This window comes from Pristis pectinata, chromosome 14 (assembly GCF_009764475.1).
Source record: "Pristis pectinata isolate sPriPec2 chromosome 14, sPriPec2.1.pri, whole genome shotgun sequence".
NCBI classification, from domain to species: Eukaryota; Metazoa; Chordata; class Chondrichthyes; order Rhinopristiformes; family Pristidae; genus Pristis; species Pristis pectinata.
Window position 1 is genome coordinate 40,656,282 of NC_067418.1, and position 20,362 is coordinate 40,676,643.

Here is a 20,362-nt window from a genome sequence, read left to right on the forward strand (position 1 = left end):
TCCTCCACCGTTATAGAGTGAGTAGTGGAAGTCAGGCAGGTCGAGGATTGTGAGGTGGTGGGGGTGGGGGGGAGGTTGTTGGGAAAGTAAGACATAGGGGAGGAAGGAGAGTTCTGGACCATGGACATTTTTACCCCCTGTTAACAAATCTTTAGTCATCCTTCGCCAGTTATAGATTAACTATGATGCTGCAGCATTTTTCTGTGTATCTTAAAGAAGAACTTCATGTATATGGTGTCCTCCAGAATGCTCGGTTGTTTTACACTCAAGTGCAACAGTACTCAAGTGTAAGATAAAAGCAGAAAATGCTGAAGGTCAGGCAACATCTGTGGAGAGAGTAAAAGAGTTAATGTTTCAGGTTGTGATCTTCCATCAGAGCTTAAAGTGGGGGAAAAAACTAATTTGTTTTCAGTTGCAGAGAAGGGGAGCATGGTTAGCACAAAGGGAATGTTGGGTAGAGACCAAGGGAATCCAGGTGACATTAATACTGTTGGTGCCATCCGAGAGAGGGTGGTGCATGCCAGTTAATCAAAGCTGATCTGCATTGGGGAGTTGTAGATTGGAGAAAAATGAGGATTACTGGGGGGAATGAACAGTGCTGGAACTGTGAGATGCAGAACACAGTAGATGTTGGAACTCTGAAATGAAAGAGAATGCTGGAACCACTCAACAGATTATGCAGCATCTGTGGGGGAAGAAAAAAAAACTGAATTAAAGTTGCAGGTGGATGACCAGCACACCATATGCCTTCTTAACCACCCTATCAACTTGTGCGACAGCTTTGAAGGATCTATGGCTTGGACCCCAAGATCCCTCTGTTCCTCCACACTGCTAAGAATCCTGCCATTAACCTTGTGCTCTGCCTTCACTTCACACTTTTCCATATTGAACTCTATCTGCCACTTCTCCACCCAACTCTGCATCCTGTATGTATCCCATTGTAACCTCCGACAACCTTCTACATTATCCACAACACCTCGACTTTCATGTCATCGGCTAACTTACTAACCCACCCTTCCACATCCTCATCCAAGTCGTTTTTAAAAATCACAAAGAGCAGGGGTCCCCGAGCAGATCCCTGCAGAACACTACTAGTCACCAACCTCCAGGCAGAATACGCTCCGTCTACTACCACCCTCTGCCTTCTGTGGAGAAGACAATTCTGAATCCACACATCCAAACTTCCATGGATCCCCTGTCTCATGACTTTCTGGGTGAGCCTACCGTGGGGAACCTTGTCAAACACCTTACTAAAATCCATATACACCACATCCACTGCTGTACCTTCATCAATTTGTTTTGTCATCTCCTTGAAAAACTCAATTAGGCTTGTGAGGCACAACCTGCCCCTCTCAAAACCATGCTAACTAGCCCTAATAAGACTATGCTTCTCCAAATGCTCATAAATCCTGTCCCACAGAATCCTGTCCAATAGTTTGCCCACCACTGACGTAAGACTCACTGGTCTCTAATTCCCAGGATTATCCCTGTAACCTTTCTTGAACAACAGAACAATATTTGCTATCCTCCAATCCTCTGGTACCACTCCTGTTGCCTGGGATGACACAAAGGTCATTGTCAACGTCCCAGCAATCTCTTCCTTCGCTTCTCGTAAAAACGTGGAGTATATCCCATCCGGCCTCAGGGACTTATCTATACTAATGTTTTTTAGGAGCTCCAACACTACCTCTTTCCGAACCTCAATGTGCTCCAACACATTAGCCTGTTCTACGCTGACCTCACATTTGTCAAGGTCCCTCTCCCTGGTGAACAGTGAAGCAAAGTATTCATTAAGGTCCTCCCCTACCTCCTCCGCCTCCAGGCACGTTTTCCCCTTTATTCCTGAGCGGTCCTACCCTCATTTTGGTTGTCATCTTGTTCTTCACATACGTGTAGAAAGCCTTGGAGTTTTCATTAGTCCTACTTGCCAAGGCCTTCTCATGTCCCCTTCCAGCTCTCCTAAGTTCCTCCTTAAGCTCCTTCCTAGCTACCTTATAATTTTCAAGAGCCCTGCCTGATTTTTGCCTCCTAAACAAGTATGTTTCCTTCTTCCTCTTGATTAAATGTTCCACCTCTCTTCTCAACCAGGATTCCTTTACCCTACCATCCTTTCCCTGTCTCAGTGGGACAAACCCATCCAGAGTCCCATGCAAGTTAACCTAAACAATAGCTCTGTTCATCTGTCTCCAGTGCTGCCTTATATACTGAGTATCCCCAGCACTTCATACGTTCATCAAAAACAAAAACCTTGCTCTTTGACTATTGAAGTGTAGTCACATCTAAAGTGTACCATCACAGATTCAACAACAAACTGCCCAACTTTATGCCTTCATAACTTATGGGTCCATGAGTCTATTTTGCAGACTTAAACTTTGTGTGTGAAACGTAAGTGTATGTTTACTGTCTCAACCAAAGATAATGGTTGTTATTGTACAAGAAAGAACTCTGTGAACTCTTGATATCTTTATTGGACTTGAGCAAGGATTTTCTTTATCGCATGTCTGCAGTGGGACTTAACAACTCATAATATTGAATTATCAGCCATAGCCTTATGTAGATGTAATGTCTTCTAAATCAAAGTGCTGTTTTAATGGCAATTTGCAACTCCTCCACATAATTCAGTCATGAGAAGGCAGTTTTATGTCCAGTTGCAATGCTGTGTATTGATGTAGTTATTTTTTAATGCGGTAAAATGTGAACAGTGCTTCATATTTGGAGTCAGACCTGAGCAGAATTGGTCTAGCAGTGCTGGTTAAAGACCCTGTCCAACCAATGGCTTTAAAGGGCAAAGTTAGACCAAGTTGAAGCAAGTAAAAAGTAGTTCAGAGAGCGGTATTGATTGAGGGCAAGATGACGATAGGTTCTGATCGTAAGGTGGAAGGGTTGAACTTCTCTCAGGCAGTAGGTTCTAATCGTAAATCGGAAGGGTTGAACATCTCTTGTTTCTGTCCTGTTTAAGTTTCTTTTAACTCAACTATAGATCAATTAAAGACCATGTTATATGAGGAAGGGAAGGTATTTACGAGCCAGAACAAGCTGTGTATGAGTGAATTCTGGCTCAGTGCCAATATTGGTGGATTTGCCATTAGCTGGCTAAATCTGAAGCTCTGGCTATCTCTCCCTCATCTTCTCCACATCTTTTCCTCAAGGTCTTTCATTAGACCTTTGGACAGTTTTTGTTCATTGCCCCTGTAGGAGCTTAGACAGTAATTTAAAAGACTACTTTTGACAGGACACACGAAGTGCATACTGTACACATATGTGCATGTTTATTTTGGGGGTGGGGTGGTTTGAGGGAACACAGTTTGTGCTCCTGCTGCCCTCTCCCTTCCCTTGCCCTCATTGTGTGTCCCAATACTTCTCTGGCTTTGTGCTAAATTTAATTTGATCATGAGTGTGACATGCCTGAGGATATTTTAAGTCCACTAAAGGTAATCCATTAATGCAGGTTGAAAAACCACAGATACCAGAAATCTGAAATAAAAGCAGAATATGTTGGAAGTACCCAGCAAGTTAGGCAATGTCTGGAGAGAGAGCAGAGTTAATGGGACATTACCCTAATGCACTAACTCTGTTTTTCTCTCCACATATGCTGCCTTACTTGCTGAGTCTTTCCAGAATTTCCTCTTTTTGTTGCACAATTTGGGGTTGTTGAATCACAGAACTGTGGCTGTCTGACTCTTTGTACTCGCAAATTATTGGGCACTTTTTGACATTAGCATTTGAACTTGTTAAATAAGCATGTTCTGTTTCAAAGGAATTTTATCGTCATGGAGTTTAAGCCGCTTGTCCCACTGAACTCAGAGTGGATGGTCGAGTGATTATCGAACTATGCTTCATCTTTTCTGTTCCTCCTATCACATTTATTGAGTCACTGAACTCTGCTGCCTTGTTCTCTTTCTGATTATTGTAGTTTTATCAGTAGACTGGTTGTACTATCACTTTGAAGAGGAGGGTTGACAGCATTGAAAAGTAATTATTTGAACTAGTGGACGAGTAAACATTACATGACATTTTCAGCACTTTGGGACAAGTTAAACAAAGAAGCTGCCTTGCGCAGTATTTTAGCCATTCCCCACAGTAGAAAGAACAGATATTTTATAAAGCCATTCCTAATCTAAGGATGTCACAAAGTGCTTCTCCACCAAAGAAATCCTTCATGAAGAGCAGACAATGTTGTAATCCAGGGAAACACGACAGCTGGAAAACTCTTGTGCCCTTTGAGTGATGCTATGGGATGTTCTAACTCCATCCGGAAGGATGAAGAGACCTTCCCCATGTTGAGGGCCTCTCTGCAGAGCCGCACTCCCTCAGTATTAAAGACAGAAATTGCTGGAAACACTCTGTGGAAAAAGCAGCGGAGTTAACTTTTCTAATGAGCTTTCATCAGAACCTTTGGGACTTTGCTGAAGTCCCAGGCTAGATTATTGCTCAGGCCTCTGGAATGGGCCTTGAACTTGCAGTAGGCTAACCTAGGCCGAGACCAGATGCATTTAGATTCTAACTGCCAGTGTCCACTTTTGTCATGGGTTATTCCTGTCGATGGTTACATCTGGGATGTTTACAAGAAAGGATCCATCCTGCTGAGGCTGTGATCTATCACATTGTTTAAAGAAAACGTGAACACTGAATTGTATTGCAACAGTGGGCTATAAGTAAAATGCTAGCCTGAGGGGTGGAATGCCATAAATCAGTTAATAGAAAGCATTCACCTGCATGATTAGATGTCTGCTCAGGTGTGATCGAGTAGCGGTCTGGTTACTAAATCAGCAGCCAGAGTTCTGGACTGTTGATTCAGAGATATGGACTGAATCCCACTGAGGCAGAAAGAGAATTTAAGCTCAAGTAATTAAATAAATCTGTAAATTTAAAATGAAATTAAGAGTGGCAATAAAACTACATGATTGGCAGAAAATTCCAGCTGGTTCACTTAGGAAAGGAATTCTGCTGCCTTTGCCCAGTCTGGTTTATATGTGACTGCAGACCCAGTAATGCAGCTGACTCTCAACTGCCTCCTCAGTTCAGGGGCAATCGTGCATGGACAATAAATGCCAGCATTGCTGGCAAGATCCACAAATTTTAAAATGCATTTGGTAACTTCAACCCACCTCTTCATCTCATTGTTTTGCACTTATTGCATCTGACATTCAGTGCTTCATAGTAGATTAAGGGCGATTTTTAAATGCATTTATATCCCTTTTTTAAGCTGGGTTTTTGGAGCCTTGCACTTGTGGGTTGGCTCATTAGAAATTATGCTGTCAAATCTATTTTTGATAGTGCAAGAAAAACTAGGTCAAAGGGTTGGTGATACTTTTCTGCAAAAACAAATGTATTTTAACAGCATAAATACTGGAAATTGGCTTTGTGATGCCAGGATACTGAATACAAACTGAAAGAACAAGCTAACATCAGCTTTTGTGTTTGTTTTAGAAAAAGCTTTGCGATGAGGATTACCCATGCATATTCCAGAATGAGTCGACAATCTGTGCAGTGTTTGAATTATCAAATGTTCAGTGTTTCCAAACCACTTCCCAGTTCTGGTTCCACCTATATCTCCTGCATGGAATTAGCTACTCTAAAACTGTAGTTTCTCCTTTGGATCCAAGGGACTAAAAAGAAAGGTGCCACTTCACCATTTGTTACAGGAATACTTTTTAAAATTTCATTTATATGTTAGGAACAAATGACTATTGACTGACCCATGTTGGCCATGCCATGTACATCATCGCTGGCAAGGCCAGCATTTGTAATCCATTCTTCATTGCTCTGAAGAAAGTAGCCTGCTAGGCCAGATTCAACCTCATTGCTTTGAAGTGGTAACATCTGGAGTATATATACGAGCCAGACTGGGTAAGGATGGCAAATGTCTGCCCCTGAAGTATGTTATTGGCAGCGAAATAGCTGAATGATTCCAAAGGTACAGTGTTTATGTGGCCATTCGGAAAAGGTGAACCCAGATGATATACGTCAGCCACTTGAGCGTAGGAACTTATTCACATGTACACTTCATTCAAGGTTGCTGTATTACAATGGGGGATTGGGATGAAGTTGATGGACAGTAATATGTTTACATCACCAAATGCCAAAGTTTATACAAGCTGCGCCCGTTAATAAATATTGTCTCTACATTGACACCTATTGATCAAAGACCGGGCATTTCGCCATTCAATAGGTACATCCCAAGGACAGTGGAGAACAGGATGTGCTGCTACCCTGCTGTATCTCATGATCTCACTGTTCAGTTTTGCAACGTGCTTTTTGCATTGCTTGAGAAGGGTGAGGGGCCATCTGTTTTAAAGAAAATACCACTCACGACACGGAAGGATTTTTTTTAATGAAGTACGGGAAGAGTCCATAATATTATATTCACAGGCAAGTATGTGCCAGAATTTGCACTTGTTGAAATATGACTGGTTGACAGTTAGTGTTATAGAACATAGAACATTACAGCACAGTTCAGGCCCTTCGGCCCACAATGTTGTGCCGACATTTTATCCTGCTCTAATATCTATCTAACCCTTCCCCCCCCCACATTGCCCTCCATTTCTCTATCATTCATGTGTCTATCTGAGAGTCTCTTAAATGTCCCTAATGTATCTGCTCCCAGAACCTCTGCCAGCAGTGCGTTCCACGCACCCACCACTCTGTGTAAAAAAAAAACACATACCCCAGACATCCCCCTTATACCTTCCTCCAATCACCTTAAGATTATGTCTCGTGTTAGCCATTGTCACCCTGGGGAAAAGTCTCTGACTGTCGATTCGATCTATGCCTCTTATCATCTTGTACACCTCTATCAAGTCACCTCTCATCCTCCTTCTCTCCAAAGAGAAAAGCCCTAGCTCGCTCAACCTATCCTCATTAGACATGCTCTCCAATCCAGGCAACATCCTGGTAAATCTCCTCTGCACCCTCTCTAAAGCTTCCACATCCTTCCTATAATGAGGCGACCAGAACTGAAATGTGAGCAATGTTGGCACTTCTGAAACCGCTGTATGCAGAAGCACAAAACTGAGTACTGAATATATTGTTAAACGCCAGACATGAAAATAATGAGAAATCAGGCAGCATGCTTGTGGCATTTGTGCAACATTGCAGAGGGTTGTAAGTTCTGTTGTCTTGGTTTGCTAATTTCCCAGGTTCAGCACTATGGTACAATAAGGCACAAGTTAACCTTGACTTTGAATGATCTCTCTGCTCATTCATTTTGTACCAACAGAATGTGGAAAAGCAAGTATCTTGCAATCCACTTATTGCCCAAACAGGTTATGATGTCAATTTGGCTCAGTGGTGGATTGTTTCTGATTCGGAAAATCTCACTGTCAGAATTGAACATACTGTCTACATTGACCCTCCATTGTGGCATTGACAGAACGGTGGAGGTTCTTTACAGATAAAGTAATAAATTGCCTTTTGGGATGGATGTAAGGAATCCCACAGTACAAACAAAAGAAAATGATGGAAGTTCACCCAGTATCCTTGCCTACATTTTTCCTTCAACAGAGTTAAAAATAAGTACATTGCATTACTGTTTGTGGGATCTTAATGTGCACCAATTGGGGTCTGGATTTGCATCTATGAAAGTGACTGTACTTCAAAATTAGCTTAATGCCTAAGGAATACTTTGCAACATCTTTCCAAGGTGTGTAGTCTCAATGAAAGTCTAACTGTGGGTTTTTAGGAAGAGGGATTTGATATATTGCCCTTGTTCTGTTGTCAGCGTTCATCCCAAAGCTCAATGTCATTCCCTAGTTTACTAGGTGAGGTCCAAATTATCGTACAGAAGCACGGATCTAATCAGATCTATTTAACTCTAAAAGTGTGGAGTTGTTCCCGGTCTAGTGGATGTGCACTTGTGCTTCCAAGGATAGGGGTTAATTTTGATCTTGCCAATGTAGGCAGCTTCTAAGGAGAGTAGAGGTATTTTCCAACAGGCTTACAAGTAGGTTCCCTACTTAAGCCCTTCCTCTTTCAGAAAGATTAGATATACCTCCTGGAAGCTACTGGAGAGCAAGGAGTAACACTGAATCCCCGATCTGAACATGCGAAAGGCAGGTGGTGTATGACTAGAGAGGGGCCCAGTGGCTCGCAGGACAGCAAGCCTTACAAAAGCACAGAACCTGGGGGAGAAGGCCTGAAGTAGACCACAGACAGTATGCCGCTTCCTAAAAATCCACAGGATACTTTGTAGGCTGATACATAGAGCAGTTCTAATTACACATCTCACATTTTTGGTTACCAGTTTTAGTTCTTAATTAGCTCTTTCTTTTCTGTCCCCTGATGACATCATCTCTCTGAAAACAAAATGTTGTTTCTTTCCATTCACCTCCACCTTGCCTAGCCTCTTTCCCTCCATCCTGCCTCCCACCATTGCCCAAGTTACTGGGCAAGATTCAAATGATCATAGAGGGGCATGAATCAGATGTGATCAAACTCTGAAAGTTCTATAAAGGCCACTTTCATAAATGTTGATTTTTTTTTTAACCTTTTGGGCACTCTTCCTTGGGGCTTCAACACCTTACTTTCCTTCAGGGAAAATAAAGGAAGGTGGTTGAAACCACTCTATAAATATCACCTTCACCTTGAGTGAAATTATTTAATGACAGGCAGATTGTGCTCCTTGTATAGCTGGACCTAGGACAGGAGTATGGGATCAGACAATTTGTGCTGAGCATGGGGTGCTGACCGAGGCAACTTGGAGTATGTGGCCATACTTCAGACCTGTGCCTCCATATTACAGGCTGAAGTTTATCTTGAGCCCAGGGGTTTGACTTATTTTGCAGTTGACTTGAATTTGATGTGAAGTTTCTCACAGATTTATCTTCTTGTAGTACCAGTTGTACCTTACTGCTGGTGCAGTATGAATGCATGCTGTTCCAAATCCACAATCAGGATTCCTATCCTCTTTTTTTTAATCTCTAGTTTTTGTCCTTTCACTTTCCATTTTATATTTTTTTATATAGCCCCTTATATACTTGGATGTAACAATCCTTACAGAATATTGCCATGTTCCACTAAAAATGGAAACCTGCTTATATGAGGTCACTATTTTTAGTCATGTACTGGCATTCCATACTTTGTTTCCTCCTTCTACCTTGTGAGTAGTGAAACGTCTGGACACATCCTTTGAAGTTTTCTTGCTAAACCACCTTCATAAACTTTTACAGGGATTTTGGTCTTTCCCATATTGGGGTATTCCCCACCAAAAATATGCCCTCTGTCACTTTATTCCCTCCCAGCCTTAATGTCCCTAGTCCAGGTACCTAGAAAGCACCTGGACCTCTTGATCTGCATGGACATAGATGGCTTTACAACCAAGTCCCTATTCACTGCTCATTCCCAACTGCAGCAGAAATTCTTAAAAAAAGAGATATTTTGATTACAAAATGCAGTGCTCTATGAGACCAGCACAGTAAGCTCCTGTTAAGAGTTGTGTTCAACATCAGCAAAGTTTATAACACCAACATAACTTTGAAACATTCAAAGTTACAATGAGAGCACTCTATCCTCATATATTTAGTTTGGGAAGTTTAACTGACTTCCTTGTAAACATCCAGCTCTGAACAATCACTCAAATAAGATTTTGTGGAAGGCAATATCTGGTTAGATTTTTCTAATTCTGTAACATCTAATTGTCAAATCATTTCAACACTCTTTCAGCCTTCCTCTTATCTGCTGTGGTTTTGAAGAGGAGAGATCAGTTAGCATTCTGACAGTAATATGGAAAGATACAGAGATGTAGAAGGAAAACAATATATGGCTAATAATAGCTGAGTGCAATTTGTGGGAAATGAAGAAATCATTTTACGATCACATGTTAAGGAAGTGAAGACATGTGTTGGTTGTTATTCTATTGCCTTTGCCCAGTGTATTATTATTGGACGTACCAGAGTATAGTCAGATAAAGATGCAGGTCATTGTACCTTGCAAGCAAAAGAAAAAAAACATTTGTCACCAACCTGGTTCTGTTGTTGAAGCTGCACATTTTTCCTTATTGACTAACGCACACAAAATGCTGGAGGAACTCAGTGGGTCTGGCAGCATCTATGGAGAGAAATAAACAGTCGACATCCGGTCCTGATGAAGGGGCTTGACCTAAAACATCAACGTCCAATCCTGATGAAGAGTATCGACCGTTTATTTCTCTGCATAGATGCTGCCTGACCCGCTGAGTTCCTCCAGCATTTTGTGTGTGTTGATCCAGACTTCAACATCTGCAGAATCTCTTGTGTCTCCTTTTTGACTCACTTTTGTACTGTTCCACTCTCCAAACTTGGGCTGTACCTTAGTCCACCTGCAAGATCCACTTAAAATAGAGTTAGATGGCTAAGGAGGATGTTATTTGACCCATTATGGTTGTGCTAGTGCTTTGAAGGGTCTTTCCAATTAATTTCCTTTGACTATTTCCAAATATTTTTCTCTCAGTGATTTATCCAGTTTCCATTTGAAAGTTACTGTTGAACTTGTTCCACCAGACAGTTCTCTTTCTGTCCTCTTTCTTCTCTCAGTTTATCATCTGGTGATGGACTCCCTGTTAGTGGGACACTGCTTTTCCCAATTTACTCTATCAAACCCTTCATAATTTTAACAAAGCTTCCCTGAATCTTCTGTTATTAGATCACTGCATGTTCTCTTGTTCATGGTAAATGCTCTAGTGACTGTTACCAGTAATTCTTGTAACTAACTCTCCAGCCTTGAAAGTGAATGTTTACTACCCAATGTCCAGATAAATGAAAGCATGACCTAATAGCTTGTAATGTAAACTTTTTTGTTGTGTGCCTTGTGTAGTTATAATTTTGCAGTTCCTGGGTTATTTATTGTCTAATCTATAGGAAAAGCAGAGCCCCCAGGCAAAACGAATCTACAGTAGTTTATGTTGGAAAGAATAAATGAGCAAATGGAATTTATTTTTTCAGTGACATGCATTCATTTCCTGCTCATACCATGAAGGAATAAACTACCCATCTGAGTAGGTTTTGAGCAGAGGCTCTCACGCTAACTAGGATATGACCAGTACAGTTTCATGTGGCCGCACTCAATCTTGCAGATGTTCCTCGTTAACTTTCTGAAGGATATTGCCCATATCAACGAGAGAAAGAGAGGGGTAGCAAAGATTCTCTTTAACCCTTTCTGGCTATGGTAGATTGGTCTACCAAAGTAATCATCAAAATTACCAACATGAATGGGAGAAGTTTTCCCCTTTGTGTAGAAACTTCCAGTATTACCCACTAGTAAAATCTTTGGCACCATTGTACAAAGAGTACAGAAACTCTTATTATTGATTTCAGATTGGCAGTCTAAATGATTTTAGATGATAAGTTCAAAAAATATTGTACTCCTGAGAGTTTACTCTTTTAAATTAAATCTAATCTTTGATCAACGTGACAATGCATTTTAAAACAAATTCCATTGCAAACTAAATTACAAATGGTCTGAAAACATTACTTTGGGTTTTGAACGATCTAAATCTGAAATGCTCACCTCTCTTTTCTCTTTATGGACACTGATGGACTTTGCAATGGATTTCTACAGTAATAATTAATTCTGCTTTGGCTTTAACTGAAAGGAGTTTAGTATAGTAATGGGAAGTCCAGTGTGAGCTGTATAAACCACTTCCTTTTTGACCATTGTAGTTCTGGTTTCACATCACATGCTGATTTTTGGTTTAAGCTGAGGGGAAAGACTTTACTGCAGTGTGGTCTTGAGATTTCTTTTTAAAAGAAAAGCTGTGAAGCAACCTGTTGTGGTTTCTGGTTCTTTACGAATGGAACTTTATCAAAAGAACTTTTGGGAGTAATATTATCAAAAATATTCACAGGCTTTGCTGTATAAAACCAGATTTGTTGATGATTAAGAAGTTTGTAGATTAAACCTCTAAGGTTGATTACAACTTAATTCATACTTCTATAGACATTCATTTACTTAGTAGAGTATATGAAAGGGACCCTCTTTTGATTCTTGCTTAGTTTTCAAATGTGTTAGATCAAAATGCACCACAGCATTTCACAACATTCATTAAGATATATTCAGAATCTAGCATTTAAATTTTATTTAGCGTTTTATAAAGTTATGTACTTTACTTTTGCTGTTTTAATTCTTTAGATTAAAACAGCAAAATTTCATATTTAAATGGCATCAGCATTTGGATCAGTGTGTAACAGGTGCTACAATGATTGAAGAAGAGTAATCCAGAGACTCCGTATGAAAAGTCGTGCTAGATTTCCCAGCCCAGAAACAAAATACACTGCAATCCTTAGGATTTAAAAAGAAAACTGTAGAGCAAAGTTTGTTTTGAAAAAAACATGCAATATTGGTATAAATGTCAGCTCAGCAATGCAATAAAATTGCTTGTCTTATAATGACACAGAAGATGACATTCAGCCCATCAAGTCCTTGCCGGCTTCCATTGGTTCTATTTCCCCCTATCCTTATTTCCCTGTATCCCTGCAACTTATTCTCTTTCAAAAATGCCCATCAGCTTCCCTTTGACTCTTGTTGCCATTAACCTAAACTGAGGCGTAAATTGTATCAGCCAATTACGAACATGTCTTTGGGATGTGGGAGAAAAGTGCAGCCAGAAGAAATCTGCATGTCACAGAGAGATCATACAAACTTTGCACAGAAAGTCAGGATCAAAGCTGGGTCCCTGGAGATGTGGACAGCAGTACTAACTGCTGCATTATTGTGCCACCCTCTTACACTCAGAATTTTATTAAAACTTACACATTGTTGCTTTTTAACCAAATTCTTTGATTATAGGAAACCACAAGGCACTGGTGATGAAATAACATCAATTTTATTTCTTATCCAATTGTCAAGTTACTGAAGATTGATCGGTAGACATTCAAAACCTTACATAAAGCTCACAGGCTTATGCCTGTTTCGACAGGTTTATGAAGTCGTGAGCAGCAGGGAACCCAAACCTTCTGACAATTATATAAAATTCAAGTTAAATCAATCACAAATTATTTACATAATGGTGTCAGCCTATTGACACACCCATGATTCTTTATCTGGTGCTTAAGCATTTTTTCTATGAGTATGCTGGTTTTCACAGGCATGGCTAAAGATTCATTTGTTGAATGAAGGTGCTTTGTACTGCATTTGCTGACTGTGCATCAGTGAGTTTCTGCATTGGAGTGCATTGTTTGGGGAGGTACTGCATAGGAATGAAGTACCAGCGTTCTTTTTAAACACCTTCACTGACTGCCTACAATCTCATTCATTTCTGTGTTGCCATAGTGACTGCATCAGGCAAAAGAACACAGTTGCATTAAACTCCTTGACACTGCATGTTTTCACTCCTTGTAATCTTGCACCTCCTTCTGTTGTCACTGCAGGATTCACCACACTTGATTTATCATTATAAAAAGTGAGAGAGGGAGAGTAGTGCTGGTAACATGTTAGAAGTGGCAGTCTATTGGAGAGGTAATGGGGGTGGGAAGATACTTGTGTTCAGTATTTCTAACCTTGCCAAGGCTGGGAGCCATGGGTTCCCACTGCACTTTCCTGAGTTGGATTTGTTTGTTAGTATGCACTGGGTGTTCCCCGATGTAACTGTATCTGCTGAATGCTGGCCATCTTTCAAATGAAATTTGGCAGCGGAAGGCTGAAAACTTAAGCAAAGTGCTCAAAATGTGCCAGCGAATCTTGGACAGCAGTTCGTTTAAAAGCCAAAATAAAGGCAGGGTTTATTGTAGATGTCTACTGTTTCTGTAATTCAGTACAGAATCTGAGTCTAAACTAGGACTGAGTGAGGCATTATGTAGGGTAGGTATGGAATTCTGGGTACACGCAGGAGTTGGTAGTCGACACAAGCACCAACAAGCGTCAAGTGTACGAAAAGTCTTTGAGGTAATGATTGTGTGTTTGCACCTCCTTAAATTTGGGCAGTTAAATTCCTTGAATGAGAAAGCACCAAAAAGATTACTTATTACTAGGTGGCCATTTTCGTGTCTTTTTTATTAAAGCCCTAATAATAGAAGTCAAGTCCAAATGCTTTGGCTAGTTCTACTGATGTGATTTTTGTAAATATGGACTGGCGCCTTATCTATATTAAATTATATTATATATATTATATATTACATTATATTAAATTGTATATATTATATATTATACAGCCATATTATATATATTATATTAAATTATATTATATTACATTTTTGGATATATTATATTAAATTGCAAATAAGTTGCACCACCAAATGATGGAATACATTTGCCGTTAACTTGGCACAAGGAAAGTTTCTTTCAGACAGGCCTGCAGAGAGTATGGGAGTTTTGTCTCTCGTCAGAAGTGGGTGAGAGGAAAGGGAAGATTAACAGTTGAATTAACTCATGGCTCCTGTGTACCTTCCAAGAGGCAAAGATACAGGAGAAAGTAAACCTCGCTACCTCATAGTCCTGAAAAGATGCACAGTAGACCAGAGACAAAAAAAAACTTCTGGAGGGAACAGAATCTTTGACGGGGTGAACACCTCTACTTTATTTTTACTTTACCTCTGTATATCTTCTGCCCGAAAGGCAGGGAGCTGTGCAGTCCTGATGCAGGGTTTCAACCCAGAACATTAACGTTTCTTCCCCACCCCCCCACAGATGCTGCTGGATCTGTTGTTCCTCCAGCAGGTTGTTTGTTGCTCCAGATTCCAAGATTCCAGCATCTGCACTCTCTTGTGTCTCCCGTGGAGTTCACTGACTTAGTCAGCCTCAATACTGTAATATTTGCTGTTCTGAAACAGGTACCTGCCAATTCTGGAGCCAAGTGCACTTTAAGAGAACCTGTTGAGAAAAATTGAGAAAAATCGATAAGTTCAATTATGGGTACTTTGCAAAATGTTGCATTGAATTTTTTTTTATTATTAGTTGGATCTAATCCAACCTAACTGAAGAAAATTGAAATGTGTACTCAGTTTGAAGCTGTAGAAAAAAGCAAGATTTTTAAAAAAAAGTATTGGCTCATCATCAAACTCACTATTTTCCTGTTTAAGCTATCACTTTAATACAATCCCCACTATTGTTTTTCTTTCTCATTCACGCTGAGGTTTGTCAAAGGCTTCATTTGGTTACCAACTAGCAACTACCTTGAGAATGAATCCCTGAGGGCAGCACAGTGGCGCAGCTAGTAGAGCTGTTGTCTCACAGCTCCAATGTCATGGGTTCAGTCTGACCTCGGGTGCTGTTTGTGTGGTGTTTGCAGTTCTCCCTGTGACCATGTGGGATTTGTCCAGGTGCCCCGGTTTCCTCCTACATCCAAAAATGTGCAGGTTGCCAGGTCAATTGGCTGCTGTAAATTGCCCCTAGTGTGTAGGTGAGTTGTAGGATCTGGGGGTAGTTGTGAGAATGTGGGAGAATAAAATGGGTTAGGGTAGGGTAAAAATTAATGCTTGAAGATCAGTGCACTCAGTGAGTGAAAGGGCCTGCATCCATGCTGTACCTGTCTACAACTCTAATTGAAGTGTGGATTTTAATAGGCTGAACTATTTATCAAGCTCTTTACGCCACCTTGCCTCACCTGCCCACTTCTCCCCATAACCAACGTCCTGGTTTCCTCTTATTCTTGTTTTGGAGTTGATTACAATGATATTGTCCCATTCTCTAGACTATCTGTTTCAGAAATGACCTTTGAATTTTTCTAAAAAGCATATGGTTCTTTAGTCTTTTTTTGAAGACGCTGAAGATTGTTGGGGTGGCTGGATAAGGTAAGGATTTCCTCTGAAAAGTAGCTATTCTTTAAGAGGACAGATGATGAATGTTGACTGGTGAGTTTTGCATGAAGACCTTTCCATCGGGGCTTATGTTGTTCACATTCAATGCCTGCACAGTGCGCTCTTCCAGCAAGGTTCCCGAGATAATAATGCAGCATGACCTTCTGAATTATTTTCTCTTGAAAAGGTGCTGATGTCTCTTATAGTGACCACTGACCTATTGAGATTGGTTGACAGGTAGTGGTGAGCTGTATGTAAAAATAGACAACAGGTATAAGAGGACTTGAATGGTATTGTAGAAGTTGGAGAAAATTTATACTTATCAAACATATTATTTTGCAGGAGAAGCTGGTGCAAATATTATTGATGTTTCTAAAGAAGCACGCAAGAGATTTCTGGGCCCACTCCACCCTTCCTTTAACATGGTGAAGATGATCCGTAGCCGGCTTTACAGGGGGCTTCCAGACAACGCGCACGAGCTAGCAACAGGTCGACTGGGCATTTCTTTGACTCGTGTGTCTGATGGAGAGAATGTGTTGGTGACCACATTTAACAATAAAGAGGAGCTTGTACAGGTAAATTAAAACTACTTTGTTGTTTTGCTTCTTCTAGAGTGTCTAGTTGACTGAGAAAAGTTCAAATCACTGGGAATTTCACCTTTGGAAAATTCCATTGATTCATATGATTGACATAATTTTGTTAATATTTGTGGTTTTTATTGATAATCATGATTCTTTATTGGGGATGGAGAAATTTTCATGCAAAACAGACACGAACATTTTCATGCAAAATGTTCACACAAAACATTTTCATGCAACATTTTCACACAAACTTTTCATGCAAAACAGATATGAACATGGGCAGCGTCCTTGCTGGTTTCAAGTCATTTTTAAGTTTGGCCTGAAATTGATCTGTTGTTTTGGCCACTACTTGGAATTATGTCATTGATTTTTGTTTATTCAATTCACAAGCCAAACTTGGCTGAATTCCACCCAATAGTAAAATAACATTTTCTTTTGCAATGTAATGGTTGTGTTTACATACTCTGTTTATTTACCAAGAATGTCTCACATTGCTTCATGCAGACATTTTGCATTCTCCAAAACACCACAAATGTTAGCAAACACATTAAAAAAAAAAATTTATTATTTGAGGGAGACATTTTCACAAGGACACCCAGAAAACTCTCTGCTCTCTTTCAAAAAATACATGGGAAAAATGTATGAATATGTTCATTGCATAAAATTACGTGCATTTAAGTTGTCTGTTGTCTGATAATGCTCTAGGAAATCAATTAAGAATTTAAGTTTAATGTACTTTTGAGATTAAATTAATTTGAGAAAATAAAAATTGATTGGCTATCCTGATGTGCTTGGTATTAGAATATGATGAAAGTTTATACTTGCTTGAAGGGGAATTATTCAGGTCTGAAAACCATAAAACAAAACCTGCAGATGCTGGAAATCTGAAATAAAAGCAGAAAATGCTGGAAATACTCAGCAGGTCGGGCAGCGTCTGTAGAAGGAGAAAGAAGTAATGAAGGATCTTTGACCTGACACATTATCTCTGCTTCTCTTTCCACAGATGCTGCCTGAACTGTTGAGTGCTTCCAGTGTGTTATCTGTTTAGTTCAAGTCGAATGTGCTTAAGATACGAGTTACAGGTCCTCCCCAGGTTATGGCAGGGTTCTGTTCTTGTGAGCTATTCATAACCTGAACAGTTCGCAAGTCAGAAGTGCGGCGGTGAACTGAGCTCCCCCACGGTAGAAGATGCCTTCCACCCTGCAGCAGTGTGCAAATCCATACCTCCGGTTTCCCAAACACTCGTGTATGTACAGGCTGAACATAAGTCAGGAGTTTGTAACCTGGGGAGGACCTATACTTTGAGAACATGCATGAATTTAAATGTTTTAAAATCTCTTTTCATGGGATGTAGCATTAACTCTTTTTTAAAAATATATTATTGCCATAGTGTATGTATGGGTGATCCTAATTGGGAAAAAAAATTAATGGAGCAAAGGCCATTGCATCTTCCTCAAGTTTGGCTTGTGAATTCAAAAAAGAAGAAAGAAAAATCAATTACACCATTCTGAATAGTGGCCAAAACAACAAATCAATTTCAGGCCAAACAATTAGACCCCAAAATCTGTTTTTTTTTCCTCCAAAACCTGGTTTCTTTAATGAATAAAAGAACAATTTATAGCCTAGACTCTCTACTGGTAAAGGTACAGTCCCACTTTATTATTTTCTCACAATTTCCAGTAGAGTACAGGAGCTTGTTATTGTTACATTTTAGTCATAAAAATTATATTGTTGGCAGCTCATAAAAAAAATCTCATGATCTATTTGCAGGCCTGCATATGCAGCACATTTATTCCCGTGTACTGTGGACTAATACCACCAACGTTGCAAGGCGTGGTAAGTTGAACTGTGACTGGAGAGTAAAAGGAATTTGATCTATAACTTGATTGAGGCGATGAGTAATACTTCTGTCAAATTACAGAAAATCCAAATTAACTGGGGCTTATCTGCCTCCCTTTTCCAAATAATGGACATTTTGAATTATAACCATCATATGAAGTTTCATCTTTTTTAATTTTCCCCCCTTTTTCTGTTGTCTTTTCTTTTCCCCATCTTGCTCTGCAGGAATTTTCTCCTTACTAGCATTATTTATTGTGCATATAAGGGATCTTTCAAATACTCAACTTTGTGAAAGCTTGGAGAGTAATTACTGGCAAATTGCAGCAAGCATCCCAACTCTGTTGTCAACCAATCAGTATACAAGCCTCCAAGTGCGATCCTTCCCTAATTTAGACATCCTGTCACTAATTCTGACATTCTGGCTGAGATCAACCAGCTACTTGGTATCTTCAATAAAACCCTTGTCAAAGTATTCATTGATATCTATGCTCCTGCTTCCATGCACTGCATAAATGGGATCTGGAGTTTTTTTGAGGAAGTGATAATATTTTTGTTTCAATGTGATTTACCAATATATCAACAAAATCATTGCAAAATATTTGTGGCTGAAATTAGATTTGGTGCAAATCGAGTTTCCATGATCTTTTGTGTTAGGTCAAAACAAAATTGCACTGTAAGCTGGTCCTGCCCACAAAATTGGCTGTTTTCCTAGAGCGTATTAGTCACCATGGTGAAATTACATTTTTTTAATGGAGGTTCTTATCATTAAGTTTTTATTGGGTGCAAGGATACTAATGGGCATGTTCTAAAATGATTATGAATATTTTTAGTTTACTAAAAAAAATTATGACTATATACTCAAATATAGTTCTTGCAGATGACGACTCAGAGACTGATTTAAAAATTTTTTTTGGTGATTAACCCATTTTTAGCTGTACTAAATTGTATCACATTGCAGACTTTGTGATGAACATTTTATTGTTAAGTATAGATAATTAGCTTGGTAATGTGCATAAAACTTTGAACAGAAACTGAGGCAAAACTCTTCTCAAAATTAGTGCAAATTTGGACGCATCCAAAATGGAACCAAGTCTACTCAAATCACCTTTAACTAATATCTATCATTTATATTTTAAAATCATCCTTCCTCCTTTTCTGGAAGAAAAATGGGATTTCCTGGGCATTTGTGACTAGTCTGAGGGTGCTTTATTTTACCTTATGGGACAGATCTTTCAATGACTGATGAACCAACATAAGCCTCACTGGTGGCAAGCCATTGGGAGCACACAGTTTCTTCCAGTATGCCACAGTGCATATTCCTTAGGGGGGCTAACATTTAGTCAATCAACCCTTTCCACCTGGTTCTGCCGCTGGACAACCTTGGCTTGCCAGCTGTCAGACAAACGGGTCACCCACCTTCCTATCACCACCCCCTCCCTCCTCCTCCCACCCGACAATTGCTTTGCTCTGGGATATCCTGAAATACCTCCTGCTTTTTAATTTCTAAGCTGGATCCTTCCCTTACAAGGATTTCAAACAGCAGTGATGGGCAAGAACAACATATCAGCTTGCCCATCACTCTATACCACCACAGCGGTCGTGTGGACACTGGCTGGCTCTTGGCATTACCCAGCAGCTGTGGACAGTGGCCAGTCTACAAGGAGGGTTGTGGGAAGAGCCTGTGCTTCTTGATCATCGGCTGCTCAGGCTTGGGCCAGCCCTGCCCCTGTCCAGCCCCTTATTCCTGAGGAATCTCTCTCTCAGCCCAGCCCAGGAGAGGCTTAGTAGCTGTGGCTCAGTTACATTTGGGCCCTTGTTGTTCTTGGCCAGAAACCTATGCCTTTTTGCCAAAGATGTCACATTAGTTGTGAGAAACCATAAGAAAATGTGGCATAAAGAATATAGTTTTGCTCCAGAGTTTCAGCACAAAGGCCTCCTGCCATTCCAGCTGACCACTCCAAGGACGGCTCAGTGTGGCACAGGAGTTACCTGCTGGACCAACAGCAGATTGATTAGAAGATAGGCAAACGTGCCCATTCCCCTATCACCCAATAAGCAAGGCCTGTAAGCACCAGAGTAATTGCGGGACCAATGTTTAAAGCTGTCTGCAGTTTTCACGGTAGCTTCATCTTTTCACTTATATCTTTTTTTGCCAATTTCCCCAAATGGATTAACTGAGATCTGCTGCAATAATATGAGGTAACTTTAGTTGCCAATTGCGTACAATATGTTCCTTTG

The 20,362-nt window shown here is 40.1% G+C and overlaps 1 protein-coding gene across 1 annotated transcript in view; it reads left to right on the top strand.

Moving 5' to 3' along the window:
- The window catches only part of pnpla2 (patatin-like phospholipase domain containing 2), a 62,199-nt gene that overhangs the window by 13,827 nt on the left and 28,010 nt on the right, over positions 1-20,362 (top strand). Inside the window, exons 2-3 of the mRNA XM_052029016.1 lie at positions 16,047-16,279; positions 18,056-18,121. Coding sequence (XP_051884976.1) covers positions 16,047-16,279; positions 18,056-18,121 — 299 coding nt within the window. The remainder of the gene's footprint in view (positions 1-16,046; positions 16,280-18,055; positions 18,122-20,362) is intronic.